Source organism: Phacochoerus africanus, chromosome 9, assembly GCF_016906955.1.
Source record: "Phacochoerus africanus isolate WHEZ1 chromosome 9, ROS_Pafr_v1, whole genome shotgun sequence".
Classification (NCBI taxonomy): domain Eukaryota; kingdom Metazoa; phylum Chordata; class Mammalia; order Artiodactyla; family Suidae; genus Phacochoerus; species Phacochoerus africanus.
Window position 1 is genome coordinate 24,959,985 of NC_062552.1, and position 26,945 is coordinate 24,986,929.

General features: G+C 55.6%; 4 protein-coding genes across 7 annotated transcripts; 2 read left to right on the plus strand and 2 right to left on the minus strand.

Moving 5' to 3' along the window:
* Positions 1-2: 2 nt before the first annotated feature.
* Positions 3-6,175, minus strand: NELFE (negative elongation factor complex member E). 2 transcript variants are annotated; one of them, XM_047795616.1, is made up of 11 exons: positions 5,980-6,175; positions 5,457-5,539; positions 4,014-4,083; positions 3,767-3,912; positions 3,076-3,150; positions 2,918-2,955; positions 2,405-2,736; positions 2,143-2,287; positions 1,934-1,988; positions 1,598-1,700; positions 3-315 (listed from the first exon to the last, which is right to left on the minus strand). In XM_047795616.1, the coding sequence occupies exons 1-11, from the start codon at positions 6,125-6,127 to the stop codon at positions 218-220; spliced, it is 1,293 nt and encodes a 430-aa protein (XP_047651572.1). In that variant the 5' UTR covers positions 6,128-6,175; the 3' UTR covers positions 3-217. The 2 variants fall into 2 exon arrangements, with proteins under 2 accessions (XP_047651572.1, XP_047651571.1); XM_047795615.1 differs by lacking the exon at positions 1,934-1,988 and having other exon boundaries at positions 145-315; positions 5,980-6,069.
* Positions 6,176-16,790, plus strand: SKIC2 (SKI2 subunit of superkiller complex). The gene is made up of 28 exons (XM_047795609.1): positions 6,176-6,283; positions 6,362-6,465; positions 7,148-7,257; positions 7,351-7,468; positions 7,586-7,700; positions 7,806-7,880; positions 8,157-8,210; positions 8,306-8,496; positions 8,662-8,790; positions 9,005-9,150; positions 9,753-9,899; positions 10,021-10,105; positions 10,258-10,364; positions 10,660-10,806; positions 10,882-10,978; positions 11,153-11,365; positions 11,447-11,557; positions 13,111-13,341; positions 13,675-13,812; positions 13,965-14,102; positions 14,245-14,349; positions 14,842-14,989; positions 15,085-15,211; positions 15,325-15,535; positions 15,695-15,805; positions 15,889-16,107; positions 16,300-16,440; positions 16,539-16,790. The coding sequence occupies exons 1-28, from the start codon at positions 6,262-6,264 to the stop codon at positions 16,737-16,739; spliced, it is 3,741 nt and encodes a 1,246-aa protein (XP_047651565.1). The 5' UTR covers positions 6,176-6,261; the 3' UTR covers positions 16,740-16,790.
* Positions 16,791-16,839: 49 nt separating this feature from the next.
* DXO (decapping exoribonuclease) lies at positions 16,840-19,278 on the minus strand. Of its 2 annotated transcripts, none has more exons than XM_047795618.1 (7): positions 18,967-19,278; positions 18,334-18,695; positions 17,936-18,171; positions 17,628-17,847; positions 17,374-17,509; positions 17,137-17,231; positions 16,840-17,049 (listed from the first exon to the last, which is right to left on the minus strand). In XM_047795618.1, the coding sequence occupies exons 2-7, from the start codon at positions 18,687-18,689 to the stop codon at positions 16,899-16,901; spliced, it is 1,194 nt and encodes a 397-aa protein (XP_047651574.1). In that variant the 5' UTR covers positions 18,690-18,695; positions 18,967-19,278; the 3' UTR covers positions 16,840-16,898. The 2 variants fall into 2 exon arrangements, with proteins under 2 accessions (XP_047651574.1, XP_047651573.1); XM_047795617.1 differs by having other exon boundaries at positions 18,915-19,277.
* Positions 19,279-19,345: 67 nt separating this feature from the next.
* On the plus strand, positions 19,346-26,566 carry STK19 (serine/threonine kinase 19). 2 transcript variants are annotated; one of them, XM_047795619.1, is made up of 7 exons: positions 19,346-19,536; positions 19,686-19,822; positions 24,196-24,291; positions 24,579-24,718; positions 25,558-25,655; positions 25,768-25,915; positions 26,132-26,566. In XM_047795619.1, the coding sequence occupies exons 1-7, from the start codon at positions 19,437-19,439 to the stop codon at positions 26,175-26,177; spliced, it is 765 nt and encodes a 254-aa protein (XP_047651575.1). In that variant the 5' UTR covers positions 19,346-19,436; the 3' UTR covers positions 26,178-26,566. The 2 variants fall into 2 exon arrangements, with proteins under 2 accessions (XP_047651575.1, XP_047651578.1); XM_047795622.1 differs by lacking the exon at positions 24,196-24,291.
* Positions 26,567-26,945: the final 379 nt, after the last annotated feature.

The window sequence follows — 26,945 nt, forward strand, 5'->3', positions numbered from 1 at the left end:
CCTGTGTTCAAGATCCTTTTGGGGTAAAGGAACGGGGAGCGTGCACTGGCCATGGTGTTACAACTGAGATCAAATCTAACAGCCGTTTTTAAAGGCTCGACCCCAATCCCAAGGGCTGAAAAACCAGAGGCTGAGGGAGATGTGTGAGCTTCCACCTCAGTGTTTTACTGAGACCAGCGTTGGGGCAGGTGAGGCACACGGAATCCAGCTCCATTCCCTAGAAGCCGTCCACAAGGTTTTCCTTGTAGACATCATCACTGTAGACAATCTGAGTCCTCTTGTCCCGGTGGCAACCCTTAGGGCTATTCTGGACAGCTAGGGAGGGAGGAAAGACGCATTAGGGTCTGAAGGAGGGCACTGAGGAGACCTGAGGCCCAGTGTTTGACCACCTCCACTCCTGGCCTCTGGCTCTTGGAAGCCCAGTTGCCATGCTGCCCTCTGGCGGCAGGACGGCCTTTCTACCATCAGCCCCCTTAGCCAGAGGCTCGGAACCATCGCCCCAGGGGAGGGTGTGCTCTTATCACAGCAGGCGCAAATACTGTAAGGAACATTCAGTCTTGGAAAAGCCCCAAATGTTATTGTTAACACATGTGAACGATGTTAACCTGCTACTTTCCGTCATCAGAGCAACAATTAAAAATGAGAAAATCTCTACAGCCCTTTGTTAACATGCTGGTCATTTCTGCTCCTTCCCCTTGTATAGAAGGGCCCCTCTCGCTCTCGGCCCTTGGTGGCCACTCGTCTGTGTCAAAATGAGTTATTTGCCCCACCAGGAGAACCTGTCCTGGGTGCAGCCCCGGCCCTGAGCATTTGCTGACAAGCCCCGCGCTGTCCCTTGCCCTTCCTCTGGCAGGTCCCTCTCTTCACCCCATCTCCAAGGACTCCATCCCTGCCCCTCTGGGGCTAGAGCAGTCCTCCCACATGAGCCCCTGTTCTCTTGATGGTTTGTATCCTGACTGCTGACCACTTCCTCCTCAAGCTGGTGACCTTTGGCTGCGATGGCCCAGGTCCCTCTGGTGTGGCTCCCGGCCCATGGCCTCTCCTCGTGCCTCCTTTGCTGCACCCTCAACTTCCGCCGAACACCTCAGGAGGCCAGGGGACGTGCGGGGCATGAGGAACACAACCCAGCCTCCTCACATATTCTCTGAACAGTCCTCAAGCCCAGTCCTGGGTCATTTTTTCCTCCAAATTCACCCTCCCCTTCTGACGCTACCGTTTTGCAGCTACCCTGTGAGAACAGATGACTCTGGTCTGCATCTTTATTCCTTAGCTCACGCCAGAGTCCCAGATCCCTACTCTGAAAGGCTTATTTTATAAAAACCGACCACACCCCATCTCAAAATGAACTCGGGACGTGAGGTGCTCACTTTCCTCACCAACCTGACTCATTTCCACTTTCTTCCCTGGTCCTGTTAGCACCTTGGAAATTGTTCTCCATACTTTTTTTCCCCTTCTCCTGCCTCTGACATCCCCACGTGTGCCACACAAATCCAGACTCTCTCATCCCTAGGGAACCCAGGGACATGCAGGGGAATAAGAAGAAGGGGTGAGCTGCGGGGACAGAACTGGGGGGCAGGGGGCGGAATCCCGTTCTTACCCAGGGAGCCCCAGACAGACTTGCCAGTGGCGGCGTCCAGCATGGGCTGCTTTCGGGCAATGCTGACCTTGAGCTGCACGGATTCCACCTGGGTCCCGTTGAGCTGGGGCAGAAGAGGGGCGGGGGCAGAGGATGGGGGGAACATTACAGACAGACCAAAGGAGGATGTCCAGGAATCACCAGCCTGATAGGGATCTGACGATATAAGGCTTCCTGCAGGAATAGGGAGTGACTCTCTGTCAAGAGGAAATGATTTCCTCCTGGCTCCCAGGATTTTAGAAAGAAAACATGAGGGTGGCGGGAGGGGTGGGCAGAACAGATCTGGGAAGTCCCAACCTCAGCAACGGCCTGATCTGCTGACTCCATCTTTTCATAGGTGACGAAGGCACAGCTGGGGTGAGAAAACACAGGGTCAGTAGAGGGCCTACGGGCTCTTTGGGACCCAACCAAACCCAGGGTTCTAGGCTGTGCAGACAGGCTGGCTTCCTCCCTCAGATGTCACACCCAGGTCCTCCTAGCACTTGGCCTGCCCTTGTCATCCTTACTTTCTGGGTGGGTCCATGGAGAGGTCAATGATGTTTCCAAAGGGAGAGAAGGCCCCACGGAGAAGCGTGGGCGTCATGTCTTCTCCGTAGACGTAGAGAGTGTTCCCCTTCCGAGGGGCCCGGCGCTCAGGGAACGAGTCCGACCCTACGGGAAGGAGTTGGTCACCAGACACAGTCTGCCTCTCCCTCCACTCTAAGAGTCCACTTTATTGGGACCTACACCTTATCTGAGGTCACTGTCCCACCAGCAAGGATCACTCACTGCGGAAAGGGCCCTCTCGGTCCCGATCCCTGTCCCGGTCTCGATCCCGGTCCCTGTCTCGATCCCTGTCCCGGTCTCGATCTCGGTCTCTGTCCCGATCCCGGTCCCGGTCTCGATCTCTGTCTCGATCCCGTTCCCGGTCTCTGTCCCGGTTCCGCTCACGACTGCGGTCCCGGCTGCGGCTTCGGGGAGGGGAGGTTGAAGAGCGGGCGCTGCCGCGTTCTTCGTAGCCCCAGTCAAAGCTTCGAGGGGGGCCATCGCCAGCCCCTGGGCCCTCTGCCTCTTCCCCGTCTGGCCCCAGTTCCCGAAGCCGGTCACTGGATGACACGAAGCTGGGGAGAAGCAGACAGTGAGGAACAAAGGGGAGCTTTAACCTTGTCTTCCCCGATCCCAGGGAGATGCAACCCTCCCTCTGCAGCCCCAGCTCCTCCCACTCCATCCCCCTAAGGACCCAGGCAAGCTGCAAGTCCCCCCCCACCCCCAAACTGGGACCCAGGCTTATCTTTCTCTAACCTCTCATACAGAGATTTCCTCTGGGGACGTCTGGATGACTGGAAAAGAGACCAAGGACAGTTAGGACGATTCTAGTTGCTGGCATAGAGCCCAATATGTGGGTTTGTCATTTTTCTCAACCCCCAGCCCCTCAGAGACACAACACTGGAAACCATTACCTCCTGCAGATCGTCGTCGGCAGATATGCTCCGCTGGAACGGCTGGAAAGTGGGGACTGGCCCCTTCTCAGGGTCCTGGGAAGGGGGTAGAGACCTGCCTCAGTGCAAGAGCAGGAGGCTGCCTAACCCTGGGACAGAGGGGCTTCCTTTTCCCTCCTCTGCTTCTTGGCTCCCCCGGCCTGTCTTTTTTTCTTTTAACTCTTTTATATGTTTCTTATTTGACTATGTGTTTTTTTTTTTCATAAATAACTTAACACACACTTAAAGCATGTAAGTTATCTAAGAATGTTCTGGAGTTCCCTGGTGGCCTAACGGTTAAGGATCTAGTGTTGTCACTGCTGTGGCTTGGGCCACTGCTGTGGCATAGGTTCGATCCTTAGCTTGGAAATTTCCACATGCCATGGATGTGGGCAAAAAAAAAAAAAGTCTTGGATCTGATGACATTTCTATCTCGATTCAACTTCTCAGAGTATGAGGTGGATTAGAGCCAAAGAAAGTGTAAAACAAAGAAGAATCTAGGAGTCATCTAGCTCCTTCATTTTCGAGGTAAGAAACCTGAAGCTCAGAATGGCAGAGCAATTGCCCAGGACTGAACCGGCATTACTTTCCCCCTAAACCTACCTCTGTTCCAACTTGGCAGGATCCCTCTGAAGTCACGGATGCCCTGAACCATCTTTCTCCCTGTGCTCACCTTTAACTTCCCCTCTAGAGTTCGAGAACGTTTGAAGCCCGAGTTCTTGGTCTCGGCCTTGATGGCACTGATGGCTCCTGACTTCACCAGCTGCTTTGCTTGCTCAGTTGCTGTGGCCGTGTCCACCACGGGCTGCTCTGACAGAGCTGGAGTGGCGGGGGAAAGAGGCTTTGTGTTGGCCAGGCTGTGACAGAGATCGGCCTGGGCTCCTCACTTCCGGTCTATCCCCACTTCCCCTGTCACTCACAGCGTTTGACACCACCTTGGCTGGCAGTGCTGCTGTTGCTTTGCTTCTTCAGAGCCAGCAATGCCTTTTTCTGGGAATGAGAGTGAGAAGAGAGGGGTCAGTGAGGGCCAGTCCCTGCCCAGGTCCTCTCCCAAGGCCCCTGGGCACATCACTCCAGGGGACAACTTTCTCAGAGAAAATAATGCAAATGGTGCCCCTGGAGTGGCACATTGAGGCAGCCCTGCCTCTCACATATGGTCCCCCAGAGCATCTACAATGCCAACGACACCTAATCTATTCAAACCACAGTATCCAGAGGCTTTCCAGAGTCTCACGTTTCTCAAGTCGAAGACAAGGGGTTTAATCATAGACCAGAGTCTGCAGATACGAGCTGCAATTAAGTGTAAGTCTCCATGCCTTCTTGGGGGCTTCACCCATCCGCCCCCTAAATGTTTAATCAGAAAGAGCATCACTAGGAATTTCTGTAACAGGTCTATGCAGAAGTATGAGACGGAAATCCTCCCCTCAAGAAGCTTAGAGTTTGAGAAATAAGATGACCAGACTAAATTGTCAAGATTGATTAAAGAAGTGTAGACTAGCTGAGAGCAAGTAAGACTTTCCTGATGCCCACATTAAACTGGATAGAATCTACAATAACATACAGAAAGGAAAAGGCATTTTAGACAAAGAAAACAAGGCGGCAAAGATGCAGAGATAAGAAGACTCTGGGTGTGTGTGTGTGTGTGTGTGTGTGTGTGTGTTGGGATTAAGGAATAGTTCTATTTGACGAGGAAGGGCTGCCAAATTAAGGCTCTTTTACAGACAATGTGAAACCACTGGCTTTTGAGAAAAAGAAAGACAGTGTTTTGTGTTTTCAAAGCACCATTTTAACAGAAGTAAAAAAGTCTGTCAAAAAAAGAAACTTGCTGAGAGACGATTACAACAGTCTAGGTGAGCATCAGCAAAGGCCTGACTGCGAGAATACACAGGAAGGAGTAAACAGAAGAAGTTACTTCAAAGGAGGAATCAAGACGACTCCGCAAACATTTGGCTGCGCAAATAAGACAGAGACGAGATCTGGATTCCAAACAGCGGGAGAAGTGAATGGAGTCAGTCCTATTTGGAAGACCAAGATTAGAATAGATAAGACCAGAGCGGCAATATATGAAGGTTATTGGCAAGATACAGATGGAACTGAAAAAAACCAAGCGTGGGATCACCAGCTCTTAGGTGGTACTAAAAGCCGGAGGAAAGGAAGACACCTCCACGGCAGACTATACAGAAAAGAGAGAAAAACAAGTATCCACCTTGAGAAAGTCCACCCATGAAGGGACACTGAGAGGTGCCATGTCTCTAGGTATGAGCTAGAAGAACCCCCACCCCCCCATCCCCTCACACTCACCCCAGGTGTTCTCAGTGTAGAGTCTTTGAAAGTTTGGGCCATGCCCACACACACTCCCTCACCTTTTTCTTGAGTTTGTTGAATTTCTTCTGCAGAGCCTCCTCCTCCTCGCTCAGTCCGGGGGGTATCACCAACATGGTGGCTCCTGGTTCAGGGGCAGGGCCCAAGACATCTTTCTCCACTGTCACCGCCCAGGGGTCACACGCCGTCCACACTGCACCCAATCCCACCCCTCCAGGCCTGCCTACTCCTGTCTTTTGCCTCTCCCTACCCCTTGCTTAAACCAAGCTGCCGTCCAAGCCCCCGCTCGTCGGGATCAACCAGCATTCCCTTCTCTCTCCGGGAATCACAGATACCAGCGCCTTGGGGCACCACGTAGCCCAGGAAGGGAGAAACACCCCCTCCGTCGCGAAGACGATGGCACCAGACCCCCCCTACCTCGCTGGGGTTAGTATGGCATTCGCAGGGTCCGAAAAGCAGAGGAGGCAGTGGAACCCGCGCAGCGCTCTCAGAGCAACGAAGAGGGCAAGAAGAGAGAAGGAGCTCGGAAAAAAGGGGCGAAGGGTGAGACGGAGAAGGCCTTACCTGAGGGGGCGGCAACCGGAGCCCCACGGTCTCGGGCGGCGCCCGCGCGGGCAGCGGATCGCTGGCTCGGAGCGATGACGTAGCGAGGGGCGGAGACCGCGGTAACCAAGGCGGCCCGCGGCGCGCACACTTCCGCCCGGCCTCCCATCGGCTTGGGTTCCGCCCCTCGGTAGTGCTCGTCCCCGCCCCCAGCGGGGGGTGTTCCGGAAGTCGCCGCTACTTCCGTGGGTTTCGGCTCCTCCCTACACTTCCGGGCTGCCCGGCAGCTACCGTGGCTCCAGGATGATGGAGACCGAGCGACTCGGTGAGGGGGCAGAAGGTGGGAAGGAGGAGGAGACAGGGAATGACCCTTGACCCCTGACCTGTGATTTTCCTCCCATAGTGCTGCCTCCCCCAGATCCCCTGGATCTGCCCCTCCGCGCCTTGGAGCTAGGATGTACCGGGCGCTGGGAGCTGCTGAATGTGCCTGGGGCTCCAGAGAGCACCGTGAGTGACTTTTAGCTCTAACCTAACCTTGACCCTTATTAATAGGGCTTAAAACCCCCTTCAGCCTTCTCACAGTAGGGTCTAACCTGACCTGGCTCACCTGTCTCTGGACACCTGTCATCCCAGCTTTGGACTGGTGCGGGATGGATCCCAACCCAGTCGACCTGCAGTGCGTCAGAGCCCATGAGAAGGCAGAGCAGGGAGCCCTGGGGATAACTTTAGCTCTGAGAACTGCTCTTTCCAGTGGGTGTTTTCTCCCTGGCATCTTCTTCTGTCTCCAAGCACCAGGGCACTTGTTGGTGGCTGATATGTCAGCCCTTAAGCACCTTCGGTTTTTCATCCTTAGGTCTGGGGCTCCTTTTCCTAAAACTAGTGATTATCAGAGTCTGTGTGCCTCATGATTAGAGGGGGAGCTTTCCTAAATTAGAAGTTCTTAGGTCCATCTCCAGAAATTCTTTAATCCAAAATCTATATTATTAAACAGCTCTCCAGATAATTCAGTTGCAGGTCATTTTTCCTATAAAGTAGGACAACCTTTGGAAACTATTGCTTCAGCCTAATTGTCCTAGCCTGTCTGGGACACCTACCATTTCTGATCTAAACATGAAGCCCGTCACTGTCTCTTTTGTCTGTGTCTTACTCTCTTTCCTTGCCTCATGCCTCTCGTCTTGCCCTGTTCCAGCTTCCCCACGGCCTCCCTCCCTGTGCCCCAGATCTGCAGCAAGAAGCAGAACAGTTGTTTCTGTCCTCTCCAGCCTGGCTGCCTCTGCATGGTGTGGAGCACTCAGCCCGGTGAGGAGTCTAGAGGGGCCTGGACTAGGGGAAATGGGTCCCTGAAGGAAGTTGAGACAGAGGAGAAAGAGCTGAAAATTTCTTTCTGTCCAGAAAATGGCAGAGGAAGATGGATCCCTGGTCTCTCTTGGCCGCACTGGGGGCCCCAGTCCCCTCCGACCTGCAGGCCCAAAGACACCCAACCACAGGCCAGATACTAGGCTACAAGGAGGTAAGAGGTCAGGGGCCACAAGAAGCAGAGTTGGGAAGCGGGGCGGCGGCAGGGGGAGGGGGGTGGTGGTGTCAGAGGCCAACTCAGCCTCACTGGCACTCTGATCTCTTGCCTCAGGTCCTGCTAGAGAATACAAACCTGTCGGCCACGACCTCCTTATCTCTTCGCCGGCCACCAGGGCCCGCCTCCCAGTCCCTGTGGGGGAATCCAACACAGTACCCTTTCTGGCCAGGTGATGCTTGTGGAAATGGGATGGTCGGGGAGAGGGAGCCCTTATTCTCCACCCCCCTGAGTCATGGCCACCCCATGAATCCCTATTTCTCCAACCTCTCCCCAGGTGGGATGGATGAGCCTAGCATCACAGATCTGAGTACTCGGGAGGAGGCAGAGGAGGAGATAGACTTCGAGAAAGGTGAGGTGGTGCCAGGATGGGCCCTTTTGAGGGAGGGCTCTGAGCCCAGGCCCCGAGGAGGAAGGGCCCGGGCCTCTCACTGGGTTCTTGCTGGCTTTCTTATTTCTTTGAGCAAATTAGGAAAAGGAACCCCGCTGTCACCTGTTGGAAAAGTGTCATGACAAATATCCCCAACTACAGCATCCACACTGTGAATGATGTCCTTTAGGTTTATATAGTGACTTGTTCAGCAGCTTGCAGTAGCCCTGATTCTCTCTCTCTGTCCCTTTCCTCCAGATCTTCTGACTGTTCCGCCCGGCTTCAAGAAAGGTGTGGACTTTGCACCAAAGGGTGAGTTTCAGTTTTGAGATGGGGGCGTAGGAGAAGTGGCGCCCTACTGCTTCAGAGCAGAGCTGGACGTGACTGTTTTTTGCCCTGCTCCTCAGATCACTCAGCTCCAGCTCCTGGGTTGCTCAGCCTCAGCCGCCTGCTGGAGCCCCTGGATTTGGGTGGGGGCGATGAGGATGACAGTGAGGCAGTGGGACAGCCAGGAGGTGCCCAACGGGACGTTGTTTCTGCCCCTCCCTGCAGTGCTCCCCTGGCTCGAGCAAGCAGCTTGGAGGACCTAGTGTTGAAGGTTGGTGGTTCTGGGCTGTTGAGGCAGGGAAGAAGGGGCCTTGCCCCGGACAGGGTGGGCTGGCCTGCCTGGGTCCAAGAGAAAGACTGGAGCATCTTTTGGTTGGGGTGGTAATGGAATGCTCTCTGCCTCTGTCTTTATCACCCCTACCTCTGACTTTTCCAGGAAGCATCCACAGCTGTAGCCCCCCCAGAGCCTCCTAAGCCCCCCCCTCAGGAAGAGTGGGCCATTCCCGTGGACGTCACCTCCCCCGTGGGTGATTTCTACCGCCTCATTCCCCAGCCAGCCTTCCAGGTAGTGTGAGCAGCTCTCACCCGCCCTCCTCCGCCCCCATCCCAGCCTTGGGTCCTCCCCCCACCGGAGGCCTGATGCCTTCAGGCCAGTGTTGGACCTCAGTCCCAGCCTGGCCTCACCTTGGCTTTCTCCCCGCTGCCCCAAGTGCCCCTCAAGTTGGAGGCTGGAAGACCCCCTCCATTCTTCAGCCCTGATCTCCTGCTCTCTCCCACAGTGGGCGTTTGAGCCAGATGTGTTTCAGAAACAGGCCATCCTGCACTTGGAACGGCACGACTCAGTCTTTGTTGCAGCTCACACATCCGCGGGGAAGACAGTTGTGGCTGAATACGCCATCGCCCTCGCCCAGAAACACATGACACGGTACAGGTCCCCGCCACCGCCTCCCCCTTCACCAGCCCTGTTCTCACCTGTGCCCTTTCGAAGTCTCATCTCTTCTCGGCTTCCCTGCCTCATCCTTTATTTATTTATTTACTCATTTATTTTGCTGTTTCGGGCCAGATCCCTGGCATATGGAGGTTCCCAGGCAAGGGGTCCAATCGGAGCTGCAGCTGCCAGCCTACGCCACAGCCACAGCGATGCCAGATCCTTAACCCACTGTCTAGAGCGAGGGATTGAACCCGTGTCCTCATGGATACTAGCTGGTTTCATGACCGCTGAGCCACAGCGGGAACTCCCCCTCCTCCTTCTTTAGATGAGAGGTGTGGGGGAGAAACCGAGCCGAGGTTGAAGAAAAATGGCAAGGAAAGGGAGAGAGGTTAGAACGACCCGCGTTAGTTTAGGAAAGGGTTGGAGGACAGGGTTTTTCCGGGGTCAGGCCATGAAGGGGAACGTGAGGGAAGTTGGAATGACGAAGGGGACACTGAGCTCTGTGCGTGCATGCTTCTGGGAGGCTCAGGCTGGGAGAGGAGCTGCTAGCCGGTGTTTGTGCCGAAGGACTGGCTAACTTCATGCCCTCTTTCCAGCACCATCTATACCTCGCCCATCAAGGCTCTGAGCAACCAGAAGTTCCGAGACTTCCGCAACACATTCGGGGACGTGGGGCTGCTCACCGGCGATGTGCAGCTGCACCCAGAGGCCTCTTGCCTCATTATGACAACAGAGATCCTTCGGTGAGAGATGGGCGCTCAGCACGGGCGGGCGTTTGGTGGGGAAGGTGAGGTCTCCCGGGAGAGCGTCTGGGCTGCGTTGAGGATGGAGACAGGCTGACGCCCCTGCGGCCTCTTTCCCCAGCTCAATGCTGTACAGTGGCTCGGACGTCATCCGGGACCTGGAGTGGGTCATCTTTGATGAGGTGCATTACATCAACGACGCAGAGGTAAGGGGCTGGGGGCCCGGGATTCCTGGCAGGCCTCTCCTGTGGAGCCGTCTCCACAGCCCGTGCCCCTCACTGCCTGAGCCACTTCCCCAGGGGTGGAAGGGCAGCCCCCTCTGAGCTGCTGGTGACTTGGTTTCCCCGCTCACGTGCAGCGTGGGGTCGTGTGGGAGGAGGTGCTGATCATGCTCCCGGACCACGTCTCCATCATCCTTCTGAGTGCCACTGTCCCCAACGCGCTGGAGTTTGCTGACTGGATCGGGTGAGATGCGTGTCCAGGGGGCTTGTTCCATAGACTCTCACGGTGGGGAGAGTGGTCGGGCCTTGGGGGTGGGGATGAGAGAGGGGTGTGGCTGGGGAACACATCCAGCTTGAGAGGCCGGGGGATCCCACTTGGGCCCAGACCACTTCACGTGTCAAGAGAGAGGGTGACGGGCCAGCCTTCAGTCTGACTCCCAGAAAAGTGGGGGTGAAGCCAGAGAGGGGAAGGCGGTGGCGGGGGGACGTGCGTTTCCACATGCTCCCCCGCCCCATCGGCTGCCTTCTCGGCCCCTCAGGCGGCTGAAGCGTCGCCAGATCTACGTGATCAGCACTGTTGCTCGGCCGGTCCCGCTGGAGCATTATCTCTTCACGGGGAACAGCCCCAAGACCCAGGGGGAGCTCTTCCTATTGCTGGACTCACGGGGCGCCTTCCACACAAAGGGGTAAGCAGAAGAGCGGGGAGAGCCCGGGCTAGGCTCGGCTGGCTGTGACCAGAGGCCACCCCTCCCCTGCCGCAGGTACTATGCAGCTGTGGAGGCCAAGAAAGAGCGGATGAGCAAACACGCCCAGACCTTTGGGGCCAAGCAGCCCACGAATCAGGGGGGACCTGCACAGGTGAGCGCCAGCAGGCTTTGTACCTGCCACCGCCTCTCTCTGCCCTGTCCTTTCTTCCCTTCTCCCCCAAGGGTCTGGAGTTGAGCTCCGAGCGCTGCCCGAGTTGACACGGCTTCACCTCCCCACTGCTGGTTCAGGGACTCTGTCTCCACTCCCTTCTCTCCGCTTCCCCAGGACCGTGGTGTGTACCTGTCCCTCCTGGCCTCCCTCCGCGCCCGCGAGCAGCTGCCCGTGGTGGTGTTCACCTTCTCCCGGGGCCGCTGTGACGAGCAGGCCTCGGGCCTCACCTCTCTCGACCTGACCACGAGTTCAGAGAAGAGTGAGATCCACCTCTTCCTGCAGCGCTGCCTCGCGCGCCTCCGCGGATCTGACCGCCAGCTGCCCCAGGTGCGGAGGGGGGCCTTGGAGACCGGTGGGGACCGGGGGTGCCGCAGCTCCGTTCCTGACCCCAGGTCTGGCCTCCCCCAGGTCCTGCACATGTCCGAGCTCCTGCACCGCGGCCTGGGCGTGCACCACAGCGGCATCCTGCCCATCCTCAAGGAGATTGTGGAGATGCTCTTCAGCCGCGGCCTGGTCAAGGTGCCTGTGCTGGGGGGAGAGGGACGGCCCCTTGGGGCTGCCCAGAGCGGGGAGGGGCAGGCTTTTAGGCAGGAAGTGCGGTGGTTAAGGACCTGGGCTCTGGATCCAGACCGCTGGGGGTGAATCCCAGCTCCGCCACTTACTCACTGTGCGACCTGGGACAGATGACTTAAACCTCCTTGAGCTTTAGGTGTCCCATCTTAAAATGGGCAGGCGGGTAGCTTCCTTGTGGCACAGTGGGTTCACATGGAAGTTCCCAGGCTAGGGGTCGAATCCGAGCTGCAGCTGCCAGCCTGCACCTCAGCCGCAGCAACGCAGGATCCAAGCCTCGACTGCAAACAGCACCACAGTTCACGGCAGTGCCTGATCCTTAACCCTCTGAGCGAGGCCAGGGATTGAACCTGCAGCCTTATGGATACTAGTTGGGTTCATTACTGCTGAGCCACAATAGCAATTCCTGTGGTGCAGGTTTGATCCCTGGCCTGGGAACTTCCACATGCTGTGGGCACAGCCAAAAACAGGAAAAGAAAAAAAGATAGAAATTAGATACACATAAGACATGCACAGAGAATATCCAGAAGAGAAACCCAAAAAGTTAGCAAGCATATTAAGGTCATGCAAATTGAAGTATTCAGAGGAGGGGTTTTATAACTATTAGACTGGTAACATTTAGGAAACTGACTAATGCCAGGTGTTGCCCAAGACGTGGGACCCGTGGATTATAGGAACCCATATACAAGGGTGGCCGGTCTAAAGTGTGCCCTGGCACTCTTGAGGCAAAAGTAAATATAACACACTCTTTGTCCCTAAATGCTATTCTTGAGTGTAAATCACAAAGAAATTCCCTGGTCCACGAGGGAACACGTCTGCTTTTCTTTTGTCGGCTGAATGCTTATGTCAGGGTGTTAATGGTACCCAGGCGCCCTTCCCTGGGAGAGGAGGTAGGGGGGAGCATGAGCCCCACAAAGTGTTCCGAGCAGTTGGCCCCAGTGGATTAGATACATCATGGGAATATGAATGGATGTTGAAAACACCGTGGAGAAGAAGAGAACAGAAAGAGATGTAACTGCCTTTAACTGAACCCAAGTTACACATGCTCAAAACACAGTCACATGAGATACTCTTTAAAATACATTGGGGTGATTGACAGCAGGAGGATAGGAGTGGGATAAGGGGGCAAGAAGAAAGAAATCGAGGAGTTCCCTGGTGGCACAGTAGGTTAAGAATCTGGCACTGTCACTGCTGTGGCTCGGGTTGCTGCTGTGGTGTGTGTTTCATCCTTGGCCTAGAAACATCCATGTGCTGCGGGTGTGACTTCCCCCACTCCTGCTTGAAAGAGAGAAACAGCTAAAGAAACTGAGAAAACTGATAGTATCTACTCTGTGGATTTCCCTTGAAGATGTGGTGAATCTCATTCATGAGTTAATGGCCTGGGACTGTGCCTGGTGTCTGCTCAGCCTTGGTCAAGAAAGTCAGCTTGGCCAGGGCGGGGCCCCAGTCTACCTGTGGCCCCATTACTGATCACCGCCCCCCCCACCTCCCTGCGCCACCAGGTCTTGTTTGCCACGGAGACCTTCGCCATGGGTGTGAACATGCCAGCCCGCACGGTGGTGTTTGACTCCATGCGCAAGCACGATGGCTCCACCTTCCGGGACCTGCTCCCTGGGGAGTACGTGCAGATGGCGGGCCGGGCGGGCCGGAGGGGCCTGGACCCCACAGGCACCGTCATCCTGCTCTGCAAGGGCCGAGTGCCCGAGATGGCAGACCTGCACCGCATGATGATGGTGAGCTGCGGCAGCGTGAGGGCAGCGCTGGGCGCCTGCTGGGTTCTCGCTTCCTCAGCCCTCTTCCCTCCTTCCGTCCTTGTGCCTGAGAGAAGCCAGCATCTCTGAGGATGAGACTGGCTGTCGTCTCTGGTCTTTCTCCACTGTGAATCCGGAGCCGGGTGGGACCTTGGAGGGTCTGTCTGTCTAGTTCCGCTCCCTTGTTTTGCAGAGGCGAGCAGGCAGTTTGTCCAGGGCCCCACCCCCGTGGTTGCAGGGCTGGGACTAGAGCCGCTGGGAGTAGAGCAGCCAAGCAGCCACCGAGGCCTCACTGGCTTCTCTGACCCGGCCCAGGGGAAGCCGTCCCAGCTGCAGTCCCAGTTCCGCCTCACATACACCATGATCCTCAACCTGCTGCGGGTGGATGCCCTGAGGGTGGAGGACATGATGAAGAGGAGCTTCTCCGAGTTTCCATCCCGCAAGGACAGCAAGGTGAGGAGGTGGGCGTGGCCAGGAGACTGTGAAGGATATGCGACCAGGGAAGCCAGGTCGGGAAGAGGCGGGCATCTAGGGGCCCCGGGGGTGAGAGGGCCGGGTGCTGGGCCTGGAGACTGTTGTTTCACACCCACACTGCTTCTGCCCAGGCCCATGAACAGGCTCTGGCTGAACTGACCAAGAGGCTGGGGGCCTTGGAGGAGCCCGACGTGACTGGCCAACTCGTCGACCTGCCTGAGTATTACAGCTGGGGGGAAGAACTGACAGAGACCCGGAGCCTGATCCAGGTGTGTGTGAGTGTGTGTGTGCATGCGCGCGAGGTGGGGGGAGGTGATGGAGGAGGGAGGAAGTGACACTCTGGGTGCTCCTGAACCTAGTCCCGCTCTGTGATACTTCCTCATCCGCTTTGATCACATGCCTGCTCTTCAGCGACGCATCATGGAATCTGTGAATGGGCTGAAGTCTCTCTCCGTGGGAAGGGTGGTGGTTGTGAAGAGTCGGGAGCATCACAATGCACTGGGTGTGATCCTTCAGGTGAGGGCAGAGGGAGCTTGGACCCCAGAGGCAGGGGGCGAGGAGTGAGCCCTGCCTCTATCTTCCCCACTTGGTGGGGGGCCGGTTGTATTCCCTGAGATCTCATGTCCCCTCTTGCCCTCCTTTCTTTCCCATCCTCACCTCTTCACGCTCACCACCTTTCTTCCCTCCAAGTCCTGCCCCTAAGGCCTGCTCTGAGTGCTTGGTTACCAGCCCCTACTCGTGGGCTCGGCATGGCTGTACCATGATCTGTGCCTGAGGCTGGGGAGCTGGTTTCTACCTTTTTTTTTCTCTTTTGGCCATGCCCACGGCACACACGTGGCATATGGAAGTTCCTGGACCAGGAACAGAATCGAAGCTGCAGCTGCCACCTACACCACAGCTGTGGCAAAGCCAGATCCTTAACCCACTGCTCTACAGCGGGAACTTCTGGCCGCTACCTTTGCTGTCCGCTCCTCACATGCCCTGTCCTGGTCTCCTCGCCTCCCCTAGGTCTCCTCAACCTCCACCAGCAGGGTGTTCACAACTCTGGTCTTGTGTGACAAGCCCGTGTCTGAGGACCCACAGCAGAAGGGGCCGGCCTCACCAGACGTGCCCTACCCAGACGACCTTGTGGGGTTCAAGCTCTTCCTGCCTGAAGGTCAGACTGGGGCAGATGGCCGGGTTCCTGACAGCCGTGCAGGCAGGATGCCTGGATCCCCAGTGAGGTCTGACCTTGCCCTCCCCTTTTCCCAGGGCCCTGCGACCACACCGTGGCCAAGCTCCAGCCGGGGGATGTGGCTGCCATCACCACCAAGGTGCTCCGGGTGAATGGGGAGAAGATCCTGGAGGACTTCAGCAAGAGGCAGCAGCCAAAATTCAAGTCAGAGATGCTAGGGAGGGATGGGGGTGGTTGGGGAGGCTCTCCCAGCCTGAGGGGGGCTCCTCACGGAGAGAAGCTTCTGCCCCAGGTCTCAGAGCCTGCTTCTTCCTCAGGAAGGATCCTCCCTCTGCGGCTGTGACAACGGCTGTCCAGGAACTGCTCCGTCTGGCTCAGGCCCACCTGGCAGGACCTCCTACCCTCGACCCTGTCAATGACCTGCAGCTCAAGGATGTGTCTGTGGTAGAGGGGGGGCTCCGGGCCCGGAAGCTGGAGGAGCTGATCCGGGGGGCTCAGTGTGTGCACAGCCCTCGTTTCCCTGCCCAGGTGGGTCCCTGGATGCCAGCTCCCAGCTGGAGGGGGGGGCTCTTCCTCTCGGGCCCCCTGTAGACTGGCCTCCCCATCTCAGCCCTTGTCCTCAGTGCACCCCTGCTGAGGGTGAGGAGGAGGCTAACGTGCTCCCACGGGGGGGGGGGCTCCCTGTAGTACGTGAAGCTGCGGGAGCGGATGCAGATACAGAAGGAGATGGAGAGGCTGCGCTTCCTGCTGTCGGATCAGTCGCTGCTGCTGCTCCCCGAGTACCATCAGCGAGTTGAGGTGGGAGGCCGGGGCTGGGGCCAGGGCCGGGTTGCTTGTGAGGAAGGGGCTCTGCAGGTCCCCGACACCCACCATCCCTCCAGGTGCTCCGAACCCTGGGGTATGTAGACGAGGCGGGCACCGTGAAGCTGGCAGGGCGGGTGGCTTGTGCCATGAGCAGCCACGAACTGCTCCTCACCGAGCTCATGTTCGATAACGCACTGAGTGCCCTGCGGCCCGAGGAGATCGCTGCCCTGCTCTCTGGCCTGGTCTGCCAGAGCCCCGGGGACCCTGGCGATCAGCTCCCGAGCACCCTCAAACAGGTAGGAGACACCCACCCCCTCTGCCTCCCTTGGCTGTGGCCTTCCTAGTCCCCACCCATGCATACTCCCCACATGCCCCATCCAGCCCTGTAAGTGCCCATTAGGGCTGCCATTGCCTCTTTCTTGAGCTGGGGCCTCCTTCCTGTAAGGAAGGAGGAGGGCAGAGCTTCACCGCTCCTCCCGTGCCTGCAGGGGGTGGAACGTGTCCAGGCTGTGGCCAAGAGGATTGGTGAGGTCCAGGTGGCCTGTGGCCTGAACCAGACAGTGGAGGAATTTGTGGGGGAGCTGAATTTCGGACTGGTCGAGGTCGTGTACGAGTGGGCCCGGGGCATGGTAAGTAGCTGGGGGGTGGGGCCCTGGGGCTGGCCGGCCGGCCAGGGAGGAGCTACCCAGGCCTGCCCCATTCAGTCCCCACCTCGCTTTCCCCACAGCCTTTCTCCGAGTTGGCAGGGCTCTCTGGGACCCCCGAGGGCCTGGTGGTGCGCTGCATCCAGCGCCTGGCTGAGATGTGTCGCTCACTTCGAGGGGCGGCCCGTCTGGTGGGCGAGCCTGTGCTAGGTGCCAAGATGGAGACGGCAGCCACCCTGCTACGGAGAGACATCGTCTTTGCGGCCAGCCTCTACACCCAGTGAACGACCCCTGTGCAAAAATGTAACAATAAAACAGCAAACCACTGGCATGAACCTCAGGCATTGGGTGGGGATGACTCAGCTGAAAAGACAGAGCAGGGAGAACCACCTAGAAACAGGCCTTTATCTGTGCACAGAAACAGGACCAGCCCCTGTGAAGCATCAGTCCTTGGGGGAGGGTGTCTTGGGGGGAGGGGGGAGGTCCTGGGTCATGGCCTCCACGTACCATGTAGGCAGGAAGGCATGGGGTGCATCTCGATGTTCAGACACTGTGACTGGGCCGCCAGGTTCCCAGGAGAAGAGGTAGACGAGTCTGGGGAGGCAGATGGAGTCACAAGTTGAGGGCCCGGAGGCTGAACATCCACGATCCAGGGGGATGGGGTGGAGCTGAATGCCTCACCTGGGGTCATCCTGGACAACTGTGTTCTGGGCAAAGCTAAGGAAGGCGGCACAGAAGTTCATGCACACGGAGGGGTTCCAGCCATCACGGTCATTCTGCAGAGGGCCCAGGAGGAGGCAGAAGACTGGCAGTGAGGGCGAGGGTGGGGAAAGGGGAAGGCAGGCTGCAGCCTGACAGCTGGCCCTGTGGTCTTGGCACAGGGGCATACGGGCGGGAGCTGTGACAGCATTGCCTTACCCTGACGTGTTCGAACATCTCCATGGTAGGAAAGGTCTTGAGGGAGCAGATGAAACCCTCTGGGGTACGGAAGCCAGCAACGACATTTGGGACCCCCAGGAGGAACGACTGAGCCCACCATTTCAGGAGCTTGTGTCTGTCAGGAAAGGCAGGGGGCCAGTGAGACCTCCCTCCTCCAGCCTCATTCTCTTCGCCCAAGTCCCTTTGCCAGAGGTCAATTCTAGGTTCTCGTCCTGCCCGCCCCCATCCTGAACCTGTAGAAGCTCTTCCATTGGCCAGGGCTGTGCATCTCCTTGGAGGTCTTGAGCTCCACATAGCAGGCTGGGGGCTGTGTGGATGGAGCCTGGGGGTCTGTGCAATCTACCTCTCCGGAGAAGAGCAGAGGGTGGTTTCCCAGGCGGCTGCGTAGCACAGAGCAGAAGGCCACGTTGGTGTTAACCTCCCCAGAGGGATCTGGGGAGCCTCCAGGTTTGTCTGCACAAGGAGAGAAACAGCAGCAGGGCTGGGGGCTCTCAATCTCTGGGGAAGGGGGAGGGGGCTACGGCGCCAGGGCAACTCTCACCTGCACACATGTACTGCTCGAACTTGTACCCCATGTACATAAGCTCCCGGAGGAGGGGTGGCCGGTTAAGCCTCTGAACCCGGGCAGCTGGTGTCTCTACTTCACTCAGGTACAGCGTCCCCTGGAACCGGGAGGCTGCCAGCTGCCAGCCTTCCTGCCGCTCATATGGTGTCGTCAGTAACTTTGTCAGGTGCCCCCGCCACGTCACTGTGGCCCCTGCCAGCCAGCTGGGACCCCTGAGAGGGAGGGATTAGGGGCTGAAGATCTGACGCAAGCACTCGCGCTATGGTGCCCCCAAAGAATAGCTTAAGGACTGGCCTCTCTCCAGCTTGGGCTCTCCCAATTTCAGAGGGCAGGTGCAGGTCTCTAGAGCTACTTGTGTGCCATGCTTTGCTCACCCCTCCAGCTGGCCTCGGTGCTCCAGGAGCCAGCGTAGCAGGTGGTCCAGCCTCTCTTGGACCTCTTCATCCCGGGTCTGGTATCGATCAGGGTATCCATCTCTGAGGTCAAAGTTGGGGCTCTGACCGTTGGTGGGAGGTGGACTGTAGTAGCGCAAGGCTCGAGCATCTCCATGGTACTGGCGTTGTGTATCCAGGGAGAAGCAGCCCAGTTCAGAAGGGCGCCGGTAGAAAGGAAAGGGCCCAGAGTAGAGGGCAGGGTCTGTGGGCAGTGAGGGTGCTGGGCGAGGGAGTTTGTTGCAGGGCTCAGCTACTCTTATCTTTGCAGCTCCTCTCTTTGTCCCTCTGGGCTCCATGCAGACCTGAGAGAGGGTGGGGAAGTTCCCTTTTTAAAGAGGAGGGCTGGAAAAGGAGGATTTCAGGTCAGGACTAAGCAAGCTTACTGATGGCCAGGCTCTGGTCTTGAAAAGTGCAGGCCCCATGTCCTCAAATACGGCCACCACCAGGTGCACATTTCACCTTTCCCCTTGACTTACACCCCCATCCCCAGGTCCTCCAAGCCCAGAGAGGTTAGGAAGTACCTTTGGCCTCGTATCTGGCTGGTTATGTCAGGTCTCACCAACATCGACTTACACCTTCGCGGAGCTATGACGTCATGGCAAGTACATCAGAAGTCGAAGAGGGATGCAAAAATGGTCTTCCCGGCTCTCGATGACGCAATTATCCAGCGACAGTGGCGGGCAAACCCCTCTGGGATGGGGGCCTGTGTGCTGGACAGCAGGAGGCTGATCACAACGTGGCCACCGGCACCCCTCCCGCACTGCCCTGGCGTCCCCGGAAGTGGGCGCTCTCGGAGGAAGCCAATCAGCAGCAGACGTGGGGCCTCGGCCAATGCAGTTGGTGCCGGTATCCGCATTGGCACTGCCCCTCCCAGCCCGAGGGATGACAGGTTGACGGCTCTTTCGTCACCACGTCGTCCTGTAACACTGGGCTGACTGGCCTCCAAGGAGGGACGTTCTACGTCACTTCTCTGCGCCGGAAGACTTTTCGTGTTCTTTTCCTTCAGCATCTACCTCTTCCCCGGCACCTTAAGATCCCGGGATATGAGCCGGAAGAGGCATCGTCTGGTGCCAGAGACCCTAGGACTGAAGAGACCGCGAGAAAGACGGGATGTAGAGGCAGATCCTTTGCGCGGCGAGTCAGGTAACCATGGCAACCCCAGGGCGAGACTAGGGACTTCAGCTGGGAGAGCGGCCTCGCCTCCGGTAACCCTGTGTGGTGGGACCCAGCGTACATCCGCTCCCCCGCCCCGGTCCCAGTTAACGTCTCAGTGACCGGGTCTTTCCGCCCAGGGTCTGCGCGCGCGGCAGTCGCGGAGCTAGTGCGGCTGTTCCCGCGAGTCCTGTTTGAGGATGCGCTACCGCCCATCGTGCTGAAGAACCAGGTGTACAGCCTCGTGCCGGACCGGACGGTGGCTGACCGGCAGCTGGTGAGGGGCGTCAGAGCGACCGACGGAGGGCGCTTCCCTGCCTCGCGGGCACTCCCGAGGTGCCCCATCATTCAGTTCGCCCACCAGCTATTCTGCCTTTCAGCAAGCATTGGGTCTTTCTGGGCCAAGCATTGTGCCAGCTAGGGAGGAGGCTACAGACCCTCAGACAACAGAGAGCATGCCAAATCATGAGTGTGGAAGAGTGAAGCTTTGGGAGAGACTGAGTCATCGGGCATGGTTCGAGCCTACAGCGCTGAGAATGCAGGCAGACATTAGATTAGGACAGGCTTTGTACATCAGTGTCGTTTCGGTCTTACATTGAAAGCGGTGATCTGGTGGGGACTGTTAAATAGGAGAGAGAAGGGTGTGTTGCATGGATTGGAGGGAGTAGGTGAGGTAGGGAGATCGATTGGAAAGATATTTACATCTGAGAACTGGTGAAGGCTTAAATTAGGGTGAGGATGGGTGAGGAATGTGGAGAGCGGGAAGAAGAAGGAAACAAGGATAACTCTTGGATTTTCTGGATGGCCGAGTGGTTGGTGGAGCAAAGGGACTAGGAGAACATTGGTGGCAGATGATGTCTTTAATTGTGTACAGGTTGAGTGGAGGTATTTGTGGAACATCCAGATGCAAATGTGCGGCGGACAGTTGGATGAGGGTTTGGAGAGAGTTCTGGACCACTGATGCAGAATTGGAAGTCATGGAGATGTGCGCAGTGGTTCAGTCTGTGGAAGTGGGTGAAAATGGCAGGAAGAGGGAGGAGAGGAGTGGTTTGTAACCTTTTTACAAACTTTAAAAGATAATAAGAGCTATGGCTCTCTCTCCAGAAAAATGCATATATGCCATATATATAAGGTATATAGACAGTTTTGGAGGGGAGAGAGTTTCACAGATCCTCTGCAGCCCAAAGTTAAGGACCCCAGGTTTGCAGTGAAAGATAATAGAGCCAAATCCCCAATGCTGGGAGGAACCAACCCTTAAGGCAGTGTTTCCCGAAGTATGTCCTGAGTTCTGCCTGACCCTGAGAATTACCTGGCCTCTTTATTCAAAAATACAGGTTCCTGGAACTCACTCAATGATGATGAATTAAGATTTCTTGGGGTAGAACCTGGGAATCTACTTTTTTTTAAGGGCCGCACCTGCAGCATATGGAAATTCCTGGGCTAGGGGTCAAATCAGAGCTGCAGCTGCTGGCCTACACCACAGCCACAGAAATGCTGCATCTGAACCTTGTCTGCAACCTACACTGCAGCTCATAGCAATGCCGGATCCTTAACCCACTGAGTGAGCCCAGGGATCTAACCCCCATCCTTATGGATACTAGTTGGGTTTGTAACCTGCTGAGCCATGACAGGAACTCCGGAATCTACATTTTTAAGCTACTGCCCCAAGTGATTCTTTTTTATTGTGGAAGTGCCAGGCCAGGGAGTGAACCCTCGCCACAGCAGTGACCTGGACCGAGGCAGTGACAATGCCAGATCCCGAAACCCACTGCACCCCAAGAGAATGCCCCAATTGATTCTTAATGTGCCTTAAAATTTGAAATCCACTGTTGCAAGAGGAAAGCAGCGAAAGAGGAGTCTGTGAAAGAGGTTGAGAAGGAATTGCCAGAGTTAGGAAGAACCCAGGAAAAGGCCTTTTGAGAAAGTAGAGATTTTCAAGAAGGTGGAGTAGTTGGTCGTGTTAGAACCTGTGATTCCAGGCAGTGGTCTTCGAAGAGGTCAAGTGAAATGATATGCACATGGATTTAGCGGTTGGGAGGTTAGCATGCACTCTCTCAGGAAGAAAAGGAGGGAGAGAAGGAAGATGGAGACTAGCTCCAGTCTGTTGAGAAAGGGACCCACACCCACTCCTTAGAGCATTGTTGTTTTTAACCTACTGGTGTTAGCTTGACTTTAGAAGAGCTTTTAAAATTGCACAAAACAATATAGAAACACACAATTTAAAGAATGTTTATAATGCACATGCCCACTTAACTGTGACCCAGGTCAGATTGTCACACACAGCCAAAGCCCACGTATATTGCTCTGTCCCTGGCAGGTCACATGCTTGGCTGGTGTGATAGTCATTACCTCGGTTTTCTTTCTACCATCTACGTGTTTGTCCATTAACAACATATTTTAGTTTTGCTCACTTTTAAACTTGATTCAAACAGAACCATACCATGTGTTTTTGTTTATATCTTATTTCATTAGATGAATTTTTTTTTTTGTCTTTTTGCTATTTCTTTGGGCCGCTCCACGGCATATGGAGGTTCCCAGGCTAGGGGTCGAATCGGAGCTGTAGCCACCGGCCTACGCCAGAGCCACAACAACGCGGGATCCGAGCCGCGTCTGCAACCTACACCTACATGGCAATGCCGGATCGTTAACCCACTGAGCAAGGGCAGGGACCAAACCTGCAACCTCATGGTTCCTAGTCGGATTCGTTAACCACTGCACACGGGAACTCCCTAGATGAATATTTTTGAGATTTATCCAAGTTGTTACATGTAGCTATAGTTAGTTAATTCATTTTCATAGATTTGCATTTTATGAATATATCCCATTTTGTCCATTCTAGTGGGGGGATTTTTTTTTTTTAATTTGTCCATTTATTGGCATAAAATTTGAAATCTCATTTTATGGTCCATAGACTCTGCAGTAATGACCCTTTTTTCATTCTTTATGTTGGTTGTCTGTGCTTTTTGTTTTTGGCTCTACCTTCTGCATGCAGAAATGCCTGGGCCAGGGATCAAACCCATGCTATAGCAGTGACTTGAACCTTAGCAGTAACAATGCCAGCTCTTTCACCTGCTGAGCCACCAGGGAACTCCATATTCTGTTATTAATTTCTTAGTAACCAAAGTTATTATTAGAATTCCCATTGTGGCTCAGTGGGTTATGAACCTGACTAGTATCCACGAGGATGTGGGTTTCATTACTGGCCTCACTCAGTTGGTTTAGAATCCAGCGTTGCCACGAGTTGTGGCATTAAGTCTCAGACCTGGCTTGGATCTGGTGTTGCTGTGGCTGTGATGTAGTCTGGCAGCTGCAGCTCCTATTGGACCCCTAGCCTAGGAACTTCCATATGCCTCAGGTGTGGCCCTAAAAAGGAAAAAAAAGAAAGTTATTTTTGAAATCTTTTATTTCCACAGTGATCACTATTTTTTCTTTTCTACGCATTTATGTGAGTTGGTCTAATGTACTTCTGTGATTGTGGATTTGTTATTGGCTTTTCAGATATTTCCCATATCTTATCTTTTTTTTTTTTTCCTTCTGGACTCCAATTAAACATACATTGGACCTTCTCTTTGTATCCTTTAAGTCTTTTAGCCTCTTACCTGCATTTTCATTCTTTTTTGGACTGTCTTTATTGTATTCTGGTTAGGGTTTTTTTGTTTTGTTTTGTTTTGTTTTCACTTTTTGCTTTTTAGGGCCACATCTGCAACATACGGAAGTTCCCAGGCTAGGGGTTGAACCAGAGCTGCAGCTGCCAGCCTACACCACAGCCACAGCAGCATGGGATCCAAGCTGCGTCTGTGATCTACACCACAGCACGGCTGCACTGGATCCTTAACCCATTGAGTGAGGCCAGGGCTCGAACCCATATCCTTATAGACACTAGTCAGGTTTGTAACCCATTGAGCCACCACAAGAACTCCCTTGTGAGCTCTTTAATGCTTAAATAATGTTTAAAATAATAATTTATCCAGAGTTTTACTTATCAGCGAGTGAGTTGGTCTTGCTCTTTTCCTGAAAACAGAAGTCCTGCATTATTTTTGTTTTAAACATTTTCTCCCATAGTCCTCCCCAACTTCCCCCACCCTAAATCTAGACTGTGAATTCCTCAAGGGCAGGGGCTATGTCTTAGTCACTATTTTATCTTGGTGTTTGCATATGATTGGTCTTAGAAACTATGTATTGCTTATTTAACAGATAACTGATGAGGTGGGCAGGTGGAGAACTAATTGGAAAAGACTATTTGGTGACCCACCTGATTCTCTCTGTGTAGAGAAACTCCCCAGCAAAAACCTCGCAAGTAAAATCTCCCTGGAGTTCCCATCATGGCTCAGCAGAAACGAATCTGACTAGCATCCATGAGGATGCAGGTTCGATCCCTGGCCTCGCTCTGTGGGTTAAGGATCTGGTGTTGCCGTGAGCTGTGGTGTAGGTCGAAGATGCTGCTCAGATCCTGTGTTGCTGTGGCTGTGGCATAGGCCACCAGCTACAGCTCCAGTTCAACCCCTAGCCTGGGAACCTCCATCTGCCACAGCTGCGGCCCTAAAAAGATAAATCAATCAATCAATCTCCCTGCCCCAGAGGACCTGGAGTGTATATAGCAGAGCGTCTTACTCTGATGCCCTCCTTTCACTCTCATCTCTCTGGAGACAGAAGGCACTTCAAGAGCAGGGGGAGATCAGAATCGTCCAGCTAGGCTTCGACTTGGATGCACAAGGAATTATCTTCACTGAGGACTACAGGACCAGAGTGCGTGTGACAGTGTGTCATGGGGGCCAGAGGCGGGGGTGCGGGGAAATTGGGGAATGGAAATACGAGGGAAAGAGACGGTTCTCCCACCTCTCCTCTCACAGAGCGGACACAGGGCTCCAGTAAGCGTTTCTATGAGGGAGAGGGAGCAGAGGAGGAGGAAAAGAATGAGAGGGCGAAGGCCCTGAGCACGTGGCAGAACACAGGAAGAGAAGGGTTGTCCTGGGGGTCAAGGTCGGTGGAGGGTGAAGGTGGGGCCAGACCACGTCTCTCCTTTCTGGCTCCAGGTCCTCAAGGCTTGCGAGGGCCGCCCCTATGCTGGCACAGTGCAGAAGTTCCTGGCTTCGGTGCTTCCAGCCTGTGGCGACCTTAGCTTCCAGCAGGACCAAATGACACAGACTTTTGGCTTCAGGGATCCGGAGATCACGTGAGACCTGGGGGACCATCTGCATCAGGCATCGGGCCCCTCCCTGCCCCTCTCCTGTGCCATCTGGCCTTGTCCTCTTCCTTTCGGTGAACCTGCTGTAAAGGCTGACTCTTCTTTGTAATAAAATGGCCTAAGTCTGTGCTCCTCCCCCAAGAGAAGAGGCCTGTCTTACCCGGGGCCTTGGAAAGAGCCCAGGACTAAAATCAGGCGATCTGGTGGCTAATCAAATACAGAGAGAGGCCTGGCAGGAGCGATAAACGCCTGACGGGAATCATGTTGATATTTAGGGGAAAAGGGACTGGCTGGGGCTCTGATGCCCCGAAGGCTTTCACATGCAACAGAGCAGCAGCTGGGCAAGGGTTAACTACAGATAGCCTTCCAAGAGGCTGTATCTGGCTCAGGCTCCCCGCTTTGTAACCCACGGAAGCATTTTGTAAACTTTTTTTCCAGTAAGGTGGGGTTAGAACTGCTGTGAGGTGTGTGTAGGTGGTGGCGGGAACCTGGGAGGAAGGCCCTTGTCTCTCCCCGGTGGTGGATCTGAGAGTGTGTTGGGCACGTGGTCAAGGAAGGCTTCTGAGAGGAGGAGATGTTTTAGTGACCAGGTAACAATAATAGGAAAAGAAAGAGCGGGGACAGGGCAGTCCGGTGGGACGAGGGAGCAAGCAAGCTGCTTCGGGGCCCGGAGTGGCGTGGTGTGAGCAGGGAACTGCCCTGGACTGGGCTTCTGTTGTCCAGTCCCCTTGCCTGGGTGCCCAGGCTTCTGGAGACTTAGGGTCCAAACATTAGCAGGCAGGGAGGAGAGAGGTTTCTCAGCGGCAGTGCCCATGTCCCCCTCTTAGGCAGCTGGTGAACGCCGGGGTCCTCACTGTCCGAGACGCTGGAAGTTGGTGGCTCGCCGTGCCCGGAGCCGGGAGGTTCATCAAGTGTTTCGTTAAAGGTATCCCGCCTGTAGCTCAAGCCTGCAGCCCCTCCAGAACACCTTTTGGGGGCTCCTCAGGCCTCCAGGCCTTACTCCCCTCTCCTCTCTCCCGTGCCCCTGCCTCCTCCAGGGCGCCAGGCCGTCCTGGGCATGGTCAGGAAAGCCAAGTACCGGGAGCTCCTCCTCTCGGAGCTCCTGGGCCGGCGGGCACCTGCCGCGGTGCGTCTGGGCCTGGCCTACCACGTGCACGACCTCATTGGGGCGCAGTTGGTGGACTGGTGAGTCTTGCCCCCTCCCCCCTTCCCCTCGCCTCTGGCAGGGGACAGAGCAATGACCCAAGGTGAGATTTCGTCCCCACTCGTGCTTCATTCGCTAGCGAAGCCCAGCTCCTCTCTGGTTTTCTGGAACCCGGGAGTATCCCTGGCCACGTTCTGAGTTCTTCCCAGACCTTGGGCCTAGGTGTCTGGCTCCAGCCTTGTCTTTCTCTTGCCCAGTGTCTCCACCACTTCTGGAACCCTCCTCCGCCTGCCGGAGACGTGAGGATTCTGCTCATCGTTGGACATGTCCCCAGCATGGGGAGCGAGGGGCCCAGGCGTGCCGTCCCACCCTGGCTGACACAGGGTCACCTTGGGAGGGTTTGGGAGCCACGATGAGTGTTGGGCTTGTGTCTGTACAAAGGGTCAGATATGCCCGCTGCTGTTTACCTGGGCTCCGACCCAGTGGTGGGGTTTGGGCAGTGCCTCTCTGCCCTTTACTGAAAGTGGAACCAGAAACTGCCCAGGCCATGGCTGCTGCCTTCCACGCAGCAAGCTGCTGCCGCTGCCCTGTCTTGGGATGGGAAGCAGGGGTATGTGGAGAGGCTGCCGAAGGAGGGTTCTTCTCCCAACATGTTGGGTTGAAACTGCCAAATAAAGTATTTCTGCCTGTGACATTTTCTGCATGTCTTGTTTAATGTGTCGTGTGTGTTCGGGCGCCTCATTTCGGGGTAGCGGTACAGCCAAACTTGGGCCTGAGCTTTGCCTCATTGTTCAGAGAGAAAAAGGGGACATCAAGGTCAGTCCCCTCGCCCGCCCCGTGGGGTGGTGAGGATGTGCTGATCTAAACCACAGAATTTCTGAGCCAGCCTCCAGCACACCAAAACCTAGTGGAGGTCAGTTCTTGTGGGGGGTTATAGTGAGAGACAAGTGTCTTAGTACCTTGTTTTGTGGGTCCAACAAAGGAACCACGTGTCTCCAGCCGCTTGCTGAGCCACGTGGGGCCCTCCTGCACCTGTATCCGCGTGTACAAGCTACACCTGAGAGCATGTAG